Genomic DNA, 14,219 nt, shown 5'->3' on the forward strand with positions numbered 1-14,219 from the left:
AACAATCTCTTTAGTGTCAATCTAACTTGCCACTGTTCATCTGTTCTTTCCCTGTAGAATCCTGATCTATGTGGGACAGTAATGTCATGGACGTGGATATTCAAACCCGGCAATGTTGCGGGTTCCATTTGTGAAAAGGGTCCTTCCTGAAAAACTCCATCATAACCACTTTCATCCTGGAAGAAAGCAACACGTGGTGTCAGGACCAAAGTCAAGAGAGAACCTAAAGTTGCCGTGACCCTTGAATTTCAACGTCCACAATTAAGGTGCAATAAGAAAGCAACAGAATGTGATTTTTGGAATTCCTCACATTTAAATGGAGATGATTTGAGTAAAGGTGGAAAGGTGACTAATTACTGAGTTGACAAGACTGCGGGGACATGGCAACTCTTAGTACTGAGAAATTATCCTCACTTAACTGCATTTATTTATCAAGAGGTCTTTTGTAGGGTTAAACACATACACAGTTTTTCTCCTTTAGCGCTCTGCTTTTCTGCAAACAAATGTTGCATGCAAACACATTTGATATGAAAGGTACATATAATTGGTCGGCGTATAATTGGTGCTGCTGTAAGTGCAACTAAAAGGAATTAGGGAATCACAAATGTGACTTCGTAGACATACATATCTACTACCATTCAAAGACAGAGACAGAGAAAGGGCACATGTAGGCAGGATTTATAGTATAAAAAACACAACATGGGCAAAAACGTGTTTTTTGGCCTGAGAGCATATGCCAAGCTGTAAAGATTGCTACTCATTGGGGGTCAAGGTATGTTGTATGATCTCACCTGTCAGTTTGTGCAAACACCTGCTCCATTTCTGTATTGTTCTTGCACCTATTCCCAATCTGTTTTTACAAATTGCAGATTGAACTGTTCTTTAATATCAACAGATTTCTTACAGGTCTCACACTTACTACTCCCTCGTCACTCTGCTATTTCCCCAGTGCAGGGACGAAGTCCCCCAGTGCACCCCCCCACCCCCCCACCCCCCCAGAAGATTCTGACCAGACACCAAAAAAGAAAGTCTCTATATGTTTTTAATAATTTGGATTTTTCATATTTTATGTATTCAACTGATTAATTTACTAAAATAACATTTCCCATCATTAAGGTCTAAATGGTGTTTCAAAAGACTCAATCAAATTTGGATGCAGAACAAGTGAATCCTCTATTTATTTATAGTGTTGGCATAAAAAGTAGTCAAATTTAAAAACAGTGAATCACCCAATTGTGTACCCACCATGTGTAATTAGCCATGCTAGTGGAGAGGGTCTAAGGATAGCAATGTGGGGCAGTCAGCTGGTCCACCACTTTGGTCTAGACTGAAATATCTCTTGCTATGGAATTTTTTACAGACACCGCCTGACGTTTCCTCGAGCACCACCATGAGGTTGACATTTGTGGTTTTAAGTGAAGTGTCTCGACAATTATCGGGTGGATTGCCATGAGATTTGGTGCGGACATTAATGCCCCCCTCAGCATGAACTGTAATCACTTTGCTGATCCCTCAACTTTTCCTCCAGCGCCGTCACCGGGTCAAATTTTAAATTTGTCCAATACTTCGGTTTATGAACAACTTCCTGAAAAACGAACTGCATTCCCATCAGCCATATTTTGTTTAGAGCTAATTAGCATATGTTAGCACACTAACAAGCTAAACTCAGATGGTGAACATGGTAAACATTATACAGTGCCTACTGAATATCAGCAAGTTAGCATTGTCAAAACTCCCAAATTCCCAGAAGGAATATTGAGCGCCTGACTCCAGTGTCCTCGCTGGTAACTAAATGTAATTTGGGGGATTCTGTTTGTCAGTGTAGAAGCAACAACCTGATACAAGGACAGGTGGTGATGGTGCATACCGACTGGTATGCAGGCTGATGAAAACATGCTGAAGGAATTGCCTGATGACTCGTGCTCTGGGAGAGAACTGCAAAGTGCGGGGACATTTTCCTTTAGCTTGTTGATGGCAAAGTCAAGCTAAAACAAGGTCATTGATTTTACACAGAGGTGCAGACACAAAGCACTCAGACACTCACCTTGTGAACCACCTGGCTCAGCAGGATGCAAACAATATCAGATGGTTGTAAGTGTTTCCCACAGGGGCAATGTCTGCCTTCAATGGTCTGGCACATTCAAAGATGATGGGGAAATTAACTGGACTTGGTCATGCTTCTGTGGCTGGCTGCAGGTAGTCGGTTTCATCGATTTCTGTTCATCTGCTGTTACACTATTCTGAAATGCTGTGGGCCTGTTTGCATTTTAAATCCAGACACTGTGTTGTCACTGAATTGCCAAATAACCATTTACACATTTGTTTGCTTATTCTGTAGAATGATAAACCAAACAGATCACCTGATGTCCACCTCAAAAACCTGTAGTAAAACATCACAGAGTAGTTGATTTCTTGCCCCGAGGTGTAATTTGGTGTGAAATAAACAGGATTGAATAGACAAATCTTTGACATAAAAACATAATGTAAACACTTAGAAAGTGATTGAAAGTGATCTCAGTATCAAAAACACCCCACATGATGTGACCAATCGAGAGACAGAAAACACAGTTGATGGTCATATTCAAATGCCGTAACTTATTTAGCTGATGCTTTTATCCATCGTGACTTAAAATAAGTGCATTATGTGGATACAATCCAAAAATCATGCAAGTACATCAAACGTGCTGAACTGCTTCAAGTGCTACATTTAGAAACAATTAGAAATAGAGTAGCCAACACAGCAGATAGAACACAGTCAAGCAGAGAAATGCTTATTTGAAAAGTAAATATACTCAGCCGAATTCTAGCAGTCTGGAAGAAAGTTGCCCCCAGAAGGGTTAGGGTTTCTTCAAATAGCTGCTACATTTGTCCTATTCACACAATTTAAGATTTAAGATTAAGAAGCACATACTGTATTAACAACCAACTGTGGTATGGCCTATTAGAACAGGCGTGTGTAGATCTGGAACTGCTTAAAATTAAGCACAGTAACAAAACCACTGATTTAATTAGTGAATACCGTATAGGGCTATAAGTATATGGACTATTTACAGATTTTTACTGATGGATCAAAGTTGTGAATTCCAGTTACCAGGTGGAGATTAACCATTAAATCTGATTATTTGAATGTATATACAGCTGAACTGCTTGATATGCTGATGTGGAGACAGTGTTATGAGAGCTACTGGACTAATTAGGAAGAATATATCCAGAAGGAGGCAGTAATACCAACTGCCGCAAAACCGCAATGACGAAGAAGAAGAAGGAAAACCGGAAAACGGAAGCTTTTCCATGGAGACAAGGGACGCTCGATGGTCGCTATGCACAAAGTAGGCAGTATACGGCCTGAAGTTGCCAACATTGTGAGCCGTTTTATGTTGCCTATTTGGTGTGGAATTGTAGAAGGTTATGAAGGGCCTCGAAATTAATCTATGAGGCACTTTTTATGCACCGTATGTAACGTCAGTTAGCTAGCACACATGGTTTTAGCCTCTAGCTAGCTAACTTAACACTAACGTTACTGCTTCCAACGCAGGATGAAACTGGGTCAGCTACTGTTAAAATAGCGTGTAAACATGTAGCATTATATATATCAAAGTGTATAAAGTAATAGCTAGTTAGCCAGATAGCATTAGCATTAGCCTCAGTTTAAAGATGTGGAAACGGGGCGGTCGAAGCTCCGCTCTGGACCGAGCTCAGGCACTGCTGTCCGCCAAGAGGAACAGCGGAGGAGACGCTGAGTCCGTGCGGGGGTCTACAGCCAAAACACGGGCTCACACAGTGAGTTTCAAGCCTTAAACCTTTTTCAGTGAACTTCGACGTTACTTTGGTAGATGTTGTAACACACGCATGTCACACCAGAAACGTGTCTTTCCTTCTTTCCTAGGGTGCTGTGGGTGGGTCTGTGGAAACTAGATCTGCTCCCCCGAATGCACACACTTCCTTCTCAGATCTGAGTGACCTGTCCTCGGTCAGCTCAGCTCCGGAGCACGGAGCTCACACTATGGGCTCTGTTGCTGCTGGGAAGCCCCAGGGAAGAGACGGGGTAAACCGCTTTAGAAGATATTGCTAATTGATATCGTCTTGCTCAGGATATAAATGCAATGGAACTTTAGAAGCTTCCACAGTGGGACGTTTGTAAATCCAATTTGACACAAGCTTCCACTTTTTTTTTTATGCTGTCTGAGGCCTCCTTGTTTTCTTCTGCCAGGATCTCAGACCTCAGAGCTCTCTGGGTGGAGGAGGGATTAGGTTCTTGAAGAAGGCTCCACCACCTGCAAACAACAGCAGCCAGTCACCTGTCAGCAAGAGCCAAATGCAGCAGGCCCCTGAACCCAGGTACAATTCTGTGTATGTAAGAGAAAAAAAATGTTATGTTGAGCACTAGATTGAATAGTTTTCTATCAGCTGATCCACTGATTCTACTCAAAATATTTCCAGTTCAAATATTCACCTCTGCTGCTGAAACTCAATCCTTGTGGGGGGGGTTTTTCTCTTCATTCATCCCTCTCGCCCCCTCTGGTCAGATATGTGTCATCTTCCCAGCGAGGCTCCCAGACTGCTGCTTTGAGTAGACTGGCTCAAATTGAGAGCCGCATCCACAGCCGCAAGCAGACCAGACAGGGGCCAATACCTGCTGAGAATCTAACATCAGACTTGGGAATCTCACCACCAGCAGCTGCCCAGTCCCTGGAGGCCTCTGTGCAACTCTCAGCACAGTCCAGCAGTGACCAAAACCTGAAGGGGAAACGTTTCCTCAAGAACAACATACCTGTAGCTGTTAACAATAGTAATACTGCTGCTGTTAGGTCTCCAAAAGGCCCAGATGTTGCCGTCAGGTCCAGGTCCAGAGCTGCTGATGCTATTGTCCCTTCAGCGGGTTTGGAGACAAAGTCAGTGAGAGTAGTGAGTGGTGTGAGTCTGGAAAGTGATGAAGAGGACATGAGGAAACTGCTCGGAGACTCGTTGGATTCAGTAGACAACAGCTTCTTAATACCAGGGAGACCCTCTTCCAAAAGAACAGCGGACAAGGTATCTTTCAGCTTTGAACCCTGGACTGTTTTTGCTTGGTTTTCACTCTCTTTATTCACAGCCTTATGACATAGTCACTACATGTCTTAGATGGGCATGCTATATATTGTTATTTATAGGATATGTTAGGCTCAGGCCACCATTTCACATGTCAGTGGTTCCATACATGTTAAAGTGCAGTTTTTCTGAACAAATGTTTGACACAATTTCAAACGATTTCTGATTCAGAAAAACTTTGCTGTCCATCACAAAGCAATGGAAATTCACAAATAGAAACAAACAGTTCACACAAATTTAGCAAACTTTTTTGCCTGTATGTTCACAGGCTCCATGATGTAATATATCCAGGTAGAAATTTGGAGGGGTCTGTTGTCTTTTTACACACAGACTGTATGACCAATAATGAAACGACATTTCCACAACATGGCTTCTGTTTACAATTTCTGGACTGTTTGAGTTTTGCCTTTGTGTACGCAAACAGGACCAGTTCGAAAATTGAAACAATGTATCATCCTCGCATTGGTTCGATTCAGGGACCGGACCTTTATGTGTGAACTCGCCTAAAAATGTAACTTTGTGGACCCCACAGAAACCCTGTGGTTGACAGACACAGTTTTTTCCGTTCAAAACGATACCATGCTTTCCTCTCTCGCAGATGTTGAGCCAAAGCAGTCAGAAGGTCCACTCCACACCTCCTCCCGCTGCTGTCCCTCCTTCATCATCCTCCAACACAGTGCCACCTCACTCCCCTGCCTCTCCTTCTCGCCGCAGTTCTCCTTTTCGATTCACCGGGCAGGCTCAGGCCCACTTCAGCCCCTCTGTGCTCTCCCCATCCCCCTCTCCTCCCTGTGTCTCCCCTTCTCCTCCGGGGAGACTGAACTCCCGTCACAGGGCTGGGAGTCCACAGCGCTCCCTCTCCTCCATGTCAGGCCGCAGTGAGGTGCTCTCTCTGGCGGAGCTCTTCCCTGTTGGGCTTGGCTCTCCAGATCCCCACAGTGAGATGAGTGCAGTTTCTTCTGAAGGTGAGAAAAGTTCATCAGGGCATCAAATACATCAGGAAAGATGGCAGTAAGTGTGGTAGTTTCTAAGATCAAGAGTCAATAGGACTTAAAATCAACAGTGTTCCCCTCTGCGTATACCAGTTATACCAATGTCTCAAAATTATTGTTTTAATGCTTTATTGATGCCAAAATCCTGAGCCTATCGTTTTGCATACAAGACAGAAAATATGGTGTTTTTGTTCATTAATGATGTTTTATTCTTCACTCTTCATCTCATGCATCCTAGATGGACAACAAGGTACATAAACCATCCCTGTGTTGATTAAAATTTAACAGAGAACAGGACAAATGAGTTGCTGTGCAGCACATCACCAGTTTATGACAAGCTTTTTTTTTTTTAAATGTATAGGCACCATTCTTATGCTTTCAGAGGGTTTATAAATAAATGATGCAGTTATTATAACACGTTCTGACATGCACTTCTGAACATGTAACCGTGTTACAGCAGCTTGAGTAACATTCATTTTCTAGTTTTTGCTCACCAGGTGCTTTTAATGTATATTTGATATCTTGTGCATTAATAGTGGTAGGACACTAAATAACATGTTGATGACGGTCTTGTGGACTACCATTTATAAAATTATGTTACGGTCTTGTGTTATTGCAGACTTCAAGATAAATGTGATGACGTTAGACGACCTCGTTCCTGCTACCCTTGATTTTACTGAGGAAACATCAGGAAAGGAGGTGGGTAATGACAGAGTTAAATATGTACGGTGGAATAAAGTAAAGTTACAAATTAGTTGTGTGTAATACCACAAGATGCTATTTGGATGTGTACTTTTATAGTAATGATGAATTACATTAAGGCTATTACAGCTGAAAGAAAAATGTATTATAATTCTTGCCATTATTTTTATCCATTATGAAATAATTTTACACACTAGGGCAGGGCTATTCAAAATGTAGGTGGGCCAGACATTTTCAGCAGCCTATTTAAAACCTTTTCTTTAGTTGTTGGTAATGACCAATTTTAAACAAGTGCAAATGAATGTAATAAAAAACAGCAGGCGTTTGGAGATGGCGGTAAATAAACAAATACTTGCCAGTCCAGGCAGGGTTAAACTGACGGTTTTCATTGTCCAATTCACGTTTCAGGGTTGACAGAGACATCTTTTCAGTAGAGCACTTCCCTTCTTGTGACTGTCAACAGCCAGATGTTTTGAAAAGCTACTAAGCGTGGTCGGAGCTCACATGAGAAAACATTAATGTGAAAGATATGATTGGCAGTGTCGCTACATCCGTAAACATCCTGCCTGATCGGTACACCACATGTTGAACTCTCAACAGAGATGAGAAGGAAGTGAGATGGCTCACTCATTAGCTACTTCCATACACTATATACTGTATGTAGTTTACTTATTTTGTCATATATCTGATTTATGTATGCTGGGCCACTCGGAGGTTGCTTCTGGGCCAGATGTGGCCCGCGGGCCGCCAATTGAATAGGCCTGCACTAGGGCAAGCAAGTCGAGTGGTGAGACCCACATTAACTCAAACTTGCATTGGCTGCTTTTGTGGGGGGTTTTGGCCACTTGGAGGCACCAGAAACAAGCTGTAAACACAACATTGAAGAACAGTAAATGAATCATTATAGGTGATAGTATCACCTATAAGTTGATACAGCGAATCTGTTAGCAAACAGTTGCTCATTTGTATCGTCTCCACCAACTCCTGAGAAAGATTTCTGGCTCTTTAGCTGCTAAATGCTCCAATATGTTCACCAGCTAGTGCGCTAACTTTGTCTGCTGTTTGGTGCTGAGCAGTACAGTGGGTTATTAGAGCTTTTCCGCTGAAAACAGCTGCCGCCTGCTGCTGGAAACGAGGATGATGAGAGCAGTGAGACTGAACCAAATCAGTAAAGTTGAGGGACATAAAACCAAACCAATGAGCTGAAAGATGGGGGAACTGCAGAGTCAGGTGATAATTCTCTGTGAGTTTGTCAGTACGTGTGACACCTTTCGCATTACACATCGTCATCTGACCCATTGTTGATATAAAACTATTGATTAGTGCAGCTTAAAGTAATTATCTAAAAGTGAAACTAAAAATGAACATACCCAAAAGGTCTGTCGCAATCATCAGCTGCATTGGAAAACAAAACAAAAACTGCGCACACGTAGCAAATGTTGTGTACATAGGTCAAAATTCAAGTAGAAAGTAAAGTAGTTAATAGATGTGGACAACAGTTTGAGTACTACAGTTAACCTTTGCCTTCATTTTCACCACCAAATAACAGTTTTCATCAAAGTGGTTAAACTGAGAACTGTCAAAGCGCTATGCCCTCTGTTGTAAAATGATAAGTAAAATGTAATAATAATTGATAGGAATGATGGCTACACCTACAAAATAAGATCTAGGCTGTTTAAAAAAAAAAAAATTTTTTTAAGGGGTAGAGAACTAACTTTGACTAAGTTAGACATTTTATTCCCACAGGGGCCAACCATGCTAAATAAACCAATGTGGATTTTAAGTGGCCCACAAAAATCTGAAGGCCACATTAAGATCATGCTCCCTCATTTGATATTATTGTTGTTGACTTTGTATTAAATTGTAGATCTGTCTGCACTTTATTATATGGGGAGATATTTGTCTTGATTACAATAGCCATTCTTATACATTCACTTGTTGTATCATATATCAACAATAAACACAATTAAAACAGACAAAAAAGAAACCATTCAAATACGTAGCCTACTTATCCACGGTAGAAGCACAAAAATGACCAAAACAACTAAATCTGAGCAAGTCATCAAAATCTCGCAGGCAAAACACTCCACTTCTGAAACGCTCCCGGTGGGGTATGAAGCCGTGCAGAGGATGGAACAAAACCGGGTCGCAGACACGACGTTAAAGAGCCGTGCCCGGTGGAACTAAGGCATTAGACTGATGTGTTTGCTTTCTTCCTGCTGCCTAAACAGAGAGAAGCCAAACACAGCGCCCCTGTTCCTGGACCCGCGAACAGACATCAACAGTTGCCAGGATTGAAGGAGAAGGAAGAGGAACAGCAGCAGCAGCAGCAGGAGGATGTGCTGGACTACCAAAGTGACTTTGAGAGTGAGAGCAGGACAGAGCCAGATTACAGTGCCAGCCAGGTTTCAGAGCATGTGCAAGGAGATGGAGATGAAGAGGAGGTGGTATCAGACGTCAGAGAAGAGGCTTCGGATTCAGAAATGTCCCGTGGGAGGACAGAAGATGATTACTCAAGCACTTTCTCAGACTCAAGTCGCTCCTACACCTCACGGACCTCAGATCGCAGTCAAACACTCAGCAGAAGCAGAGACTCCAGATCCTCTGTATCACATGGCAGCCGGACCTTATCTCGCCAGTCAAGGAGGCGTGCTTCAACTAGAAAGGTTTTAAAAGAGGCAGGAGTACAGACTCAGCCTGATCCACTGGCTTACACATGGCCCGCCGGTTAGTCTGCCATACATGGAATTTGTATATTTAAGATGTGGTAGGGCCACTAATATCATTACCACTGTAATGTTTCTTCACAGTAGTCATCAAGTTATCAGGATTAATTTGACAATGACATATAGAGGTGTTGCATGGAACAGCTCAGTATTTCTTTTTCTTATCTCTGGCTCTCCTCTCGCTGTAGGTATGGCTACTTTTGGTCCTGCAGCGGGCATGACCTACATGAATCCCACTCCAGTGGTCGCTCATACTCTCAGTGCAGAAAATGTGGAAGGTAAGACCCAAGTAAACCGAAGAAAATACAACACGAATACACATAGAAGACTAGAAAGCACTCTGAGACAGCCTCCCTCTGCCAAGGCTCAATCTTTTAAATGTGTTATATTGATAATAAAAAATATTTAAATAATTAAAACCTGCACCTGGATCCAGATGATAACTATAATTTGTGGAGAGTATTAGGGTTTATACGAGGATGATGCAAAATTTCAAGTGAGTCATACTCTGACCGCTGTGGTAGGGCCATTTTCATTTGGTGCTGTTGCACCATCTATGGGTGAAATGCTATTGAATTTTGCAGGATTAATGATAATGACATTTGTGGAATAAGTGGAAGGATATTTATGGAATAAAAAATTATACGGGACAGCACTTGTATCTTGTGATAATAAAATGGCCCATCAAAACCAAGACATGAAATTCATGGAAGCAGCTTTACTAACTAGAGGTAAAGAACACCATTCATTGAATGCCAGAGGGCACACTGTAAGGCTTACAACATTTAAAACATGTTATTAGTGATAAGCTGGGATAAACTTAGTGCTTTGCAGGGAAGCAGGCACACCTGCAGAGGAGATCCAGATCAGCCCTGGCATTAACATGGGTCTTGGGCGATCCGATCACAAATTGACAGCTCCAAGTACGTCAGTTCACACCTGGCATTAGAATGCGTCTCCACATGAGTCTGGAGTGACCACTCGTGATCGGATCTCACTTCCCGCTCTATATGCAAATAAACACGTACATCATTTCTGTTTGCAGAGACCAAATGTGTTGTTGTTTTTATCCTGAATTTGATGAATTTACTGTTCTTCAGATCACAAATGAGACAAGAATTCAGATGCCGCCTGAGCAGAGTGTTTCTGGGGGCTGGGCCTCACTGATTACTGTACAAAAACACAACTTTATTCACTGATTTTGGTGAAACTGGATCATATTTTATGGAGAAAATATTTTCAGATTTTCCCTCTGGTGTCCTCTGGCTGCTCTGCCTCAACTCTCTGCAATTTACGATGGACAGATGGCTTTACTTGTTGCCAAAGTAACCGCTAACTGCTGCTAACTGTACCTTTGTCTAAAATAACGTACCGTAAATTCTCAAATAGTGCAAACATATGATGATCTTGTAGAATATGATGCATTGCTGTAGATTAAACTACCTAACAGTATATAAAGCAGAAAATTTGCTCAACCTTAAACATCTACAGCAGTAAAATGCAACATACACATTAATGCAGCAGTAATATTAATCCAGAAACATCATATATAACAGTAAAACACTGACAGGGACCGTTTTACTGCGCAATGAGTACTTGCAGAACTTGTACTTGTAGTGGAGTATTTTCAAAGTTGGTATTAGTACTTTTGCTTAAGTAATGGACCTAAATACTTCTTCCACCTCTGGTTAGCACACCCACAGCCTAACTGTACCTGTGTCTAAAATAGTCTAAACCCGGAGGTCTCCCAAATACGCTTTGGAGCTGCGGAGCTGGAACTGTGGGTAGAGTAATCAGAGTGATCAGATGATTGATCGCGTTTTCTCTTCTCATAAAGTTAGCTGCTAACTAGCTCGCTGTTCACAGTCTGGACCAACTGCTGCGAAGAGTAGACGATGCCGTGGTAACGTTACATAAAAAGGGACTTTTTATTTCTTTTCTGTGCTAGCAAACACAACACACAGCCTTTCACTAACAATTATACTGCAACCTGAGCTTATCTACGCACTTTATAACTAAGCTTTTGTAACAATTACTTCCTAGGCTGCTAAACTTACAACTAAGACAAAACGGCGACCAGCGGAAACACTGAAAACTCGAATATGACGATATGGTCATCTGCTATATCGCACGTTAATATTTGAACATATTCTATATATTTCCCAGCCCTAATATGCGACCCAGACCACTTCCGAATGTGGTCTGAGCGATTGGATCTCAATGCGTCTTGGGTGCATTCACACCTGTACTTAGAGCTCCACTTGTGATTGGATCACCCGGGGTGCATGTTAATGCCAGGTGTAAACAGGGCCAGTGCTTTGTGCTGCAATGGCACATGTAGGAGGGTTGTTAAAAATCTTTTGAACTGACTGAATGGCTAATACAGTGACTAGCCTACTAGCTGTTGGTCATAGCTAACAGTCTCCCTTTACAGATGAATAGGCAATGTGTGTTAGAAACCTTTAAAAAACACATGCTTGCAAAATGCTTCCAAAATATATTCATGCCATGCTACACTACACTGTTTAAGTGATTAAAGGAATAGTTTTGACATTTTGGGAAATACACCTTTTTTACTGTAGTTAGATGAGGAGATTGACACCAGCCTCATGTCTTTATGCTAAATGTAACGCTAGAGCCAGGAGACGCTTAGCTTCCAGACAAGACTCCAGGAAGTCACTGCGCCCAGCCAAGAAATAGTCCAGTGCAGATTAAACAAACAAGATATAACATGTTCATCTGTGAGCTGTAGAGGTGCGGGTTGGTGGATTTGTTACCTTTGGACAGAGGCGAGCTAGCTGTTTTCCCCTTTTTCCAGTCTTTATGCTAAGCTAACCATCTCCTGGCTTTAGCTATGTAGTTAGCATACAGACATTAGAGCGGTATCAATCTTCTCATTTAACTCTCGGCAAGAAACCGAAGTATATTTTTCCTTTAAGAAAAATCCTTACTTTAAAAGTTCTATATTTTGCTATTTACATGTATTTGATAAATCAATTGTGAAAGCTGGTGTGGGCATAGCCATACCCACCACTGAGGTCACCAAGGTCCGGACCTCGGTACTTCTAAAACCCTGTGTACAACCATGGGTGTGAGGTATTGGTGAAGACAATAATTTACTTCTTTTCATCGCTTACTAGTGGTACTAGTAATAGCAGAGTCCTTCACCAAGACCGCATTTACCTTAAACCCAGTTAATGTGCTTTGTGCTTGGGAGTGCTAAAGCCCTGGTACTGATTCTTCTGTTTGTATGTGTCTCATTTCCCTCCCTCAGCTCTCAGCACCTTCAATCCAGCTGTATTTGCACTCAATGAGATGCTGAAACAGCAACTTGCCATGACAAGGCGGTTCATCGAAAGCAGCCGACATCTTCACTCCAGCCTGGTGCAGAGCCTGGAACCACCAAACTACAGATACACCACACTGGAGGACACCAAGGAGGTAAAGCATGCTTACACATACACTCAACAAGGAAGTGACTGTTTCATCGCTGGTCCAAAGCCTCATTGATTGAATATCCAATTTGTAAAAGAACATTTTCACACCATATTTATTTCTCTGCATGATGAGACATTTATTGCACAAAGCTTTTCTGCATTCACTGATTGTGTTTTAGCTGGTCTGTCATTCAGTGTAGTGGAATATCAGTATCAGGAGACCAACAAGTAAAATGAACAGAAACCAGTCATCCTTTAAACTGGTGTTACATTCCAAATTCCAAACTGCATTAAACGATTAAAATCTGGCTTTCTGAAATCTGTAGATAATTTACACACATATAAGTTTGTCTATAACATTTCTTTATTCTTTCCACAGTTCATTCGCAAGCACAGACCTCCCAAACTGACAATGGATGAAGCCTTACAGGAGGTGCTGCAGGAGATGGGATGACTACCATCATATCTGACTACTGGTACTGAATGTTCTGGATTACAGAATCCCCGTGTGTGGAGCTAGAGACATTTGCCATGTCCTTCTTATTAAAATAAGTTTTATACATAATTAAATTATATTTTTCTACTGTGGGAAGAATTACAGTATTTGTTGTTGTTAACCAGTCATAGAACACGCCATGAAGATTTGAGTGCTTTTGTAAAAGTGCAATTATGTCATATTGTTTTAAATTTGTGTCAGGGTTAAAATCATGCAGAAATCGAGCCTCTGTGTATCAGTTCATTGAGTTATTTGGATGATGAGCCTGTTAGTGAAATAGTGTAAAAGCATCTTTGCTGTTACTAGTACATTCAGAAGAAATAATGATAAACAGTGTTACACCTTCATGATTTTGTTTTAATGCATTTGTTAAAGTAAATCCCAAAAGAAGAACTGCAGTGTTTAGAAACTTGGCAACATTTCTGTTCTGAAAGAATTATCTGTAAACAATTACACTTCTCTACAGACCGTTGCAACTTTTCAGTATCTTGGATGTTGGATAACACAAGATCTACAGTATTTCTGGCATTGTGGAACAATAGAACACCTCAAATCATATTTTTCTTGTCTAATGTCAAATTTAAATAAACTTCACAGTTTTGATGGATTGACACCATACAACAGTCAAAGTCTTGGAAACAAACTTCCCCATCTGCATCAGTATCAAACATACGGTATTTAACTCCGAATTGATGTACATTTAGTTTGAGTAACATTTTTTCACTGTACGAAACCACGTTGCTCTACAGGGGTTCATTCAGAAATAATCAGCTAGTTA

The 14,219-nt window shown here is 41.4% G+C and overlaps 1 protein-coding gene across 2 annotated transcripts; it reads left to right on the forward strand.

The window, feature by feature from the left end:
* Positions 1-3,264: 3,264 nt before the first annotated feature.
* lg6h19orf44 (linkage group 6 C19orf44 homolog) lies at positions 3,265-14,048 on the forward strand. Of its 2 annotated transcripts, XM_044199823.1 has the most exons (11): positions 3,265-3,780; positions 3,887-4,045; positions 4,211-4,338; positions 4,527-5,031; positions 5,687-6,053; positions 6,319-6,330; positions 6,700-6,779; positions 9,014-9,509; positions 9,697-9,786; positions 12,783-12,949; positions 13,325-14,048. In XM_044199823.1, exons 1-11 carry the CDS (start codon positions 3,655-3,657, stop codon positions 13,397-13,399), a joined length of 2,205 nt encoding a protein of 734 aa, XP_044055758.1. In that variant the 5' UTR covers positions 3,265-3,654; the 3' UTR covers positions 13,400-14,048. The 2 variants fall into 2 exon arrangements, with proteins under 2 accessions (XP_044055758.1, XP_044055759.1); XM_044199824.1 differs by lacking the exon at positions 6,319-6,330 and having other exon boundaries at positions 3,266-3,780.
* Positions 14,049-14,219: the final 171 nt, after the last annotated feature.

Source organism: Siniperca chuatsi, linkage group LG6 (assembly GCF_020085105.1).
Source record: "Siniperca chuatsi isolate FFG_IHB_CAS linkage group LG6, ASM2008510v1, whole genome shotgun sequence".
Lineage (NCBI taxonomy): Eukaryota > Metazoa > Chordata > Actinopteri > Centrarchiformes > Sinipercidae > Siniperca > Siniperca chuatsi.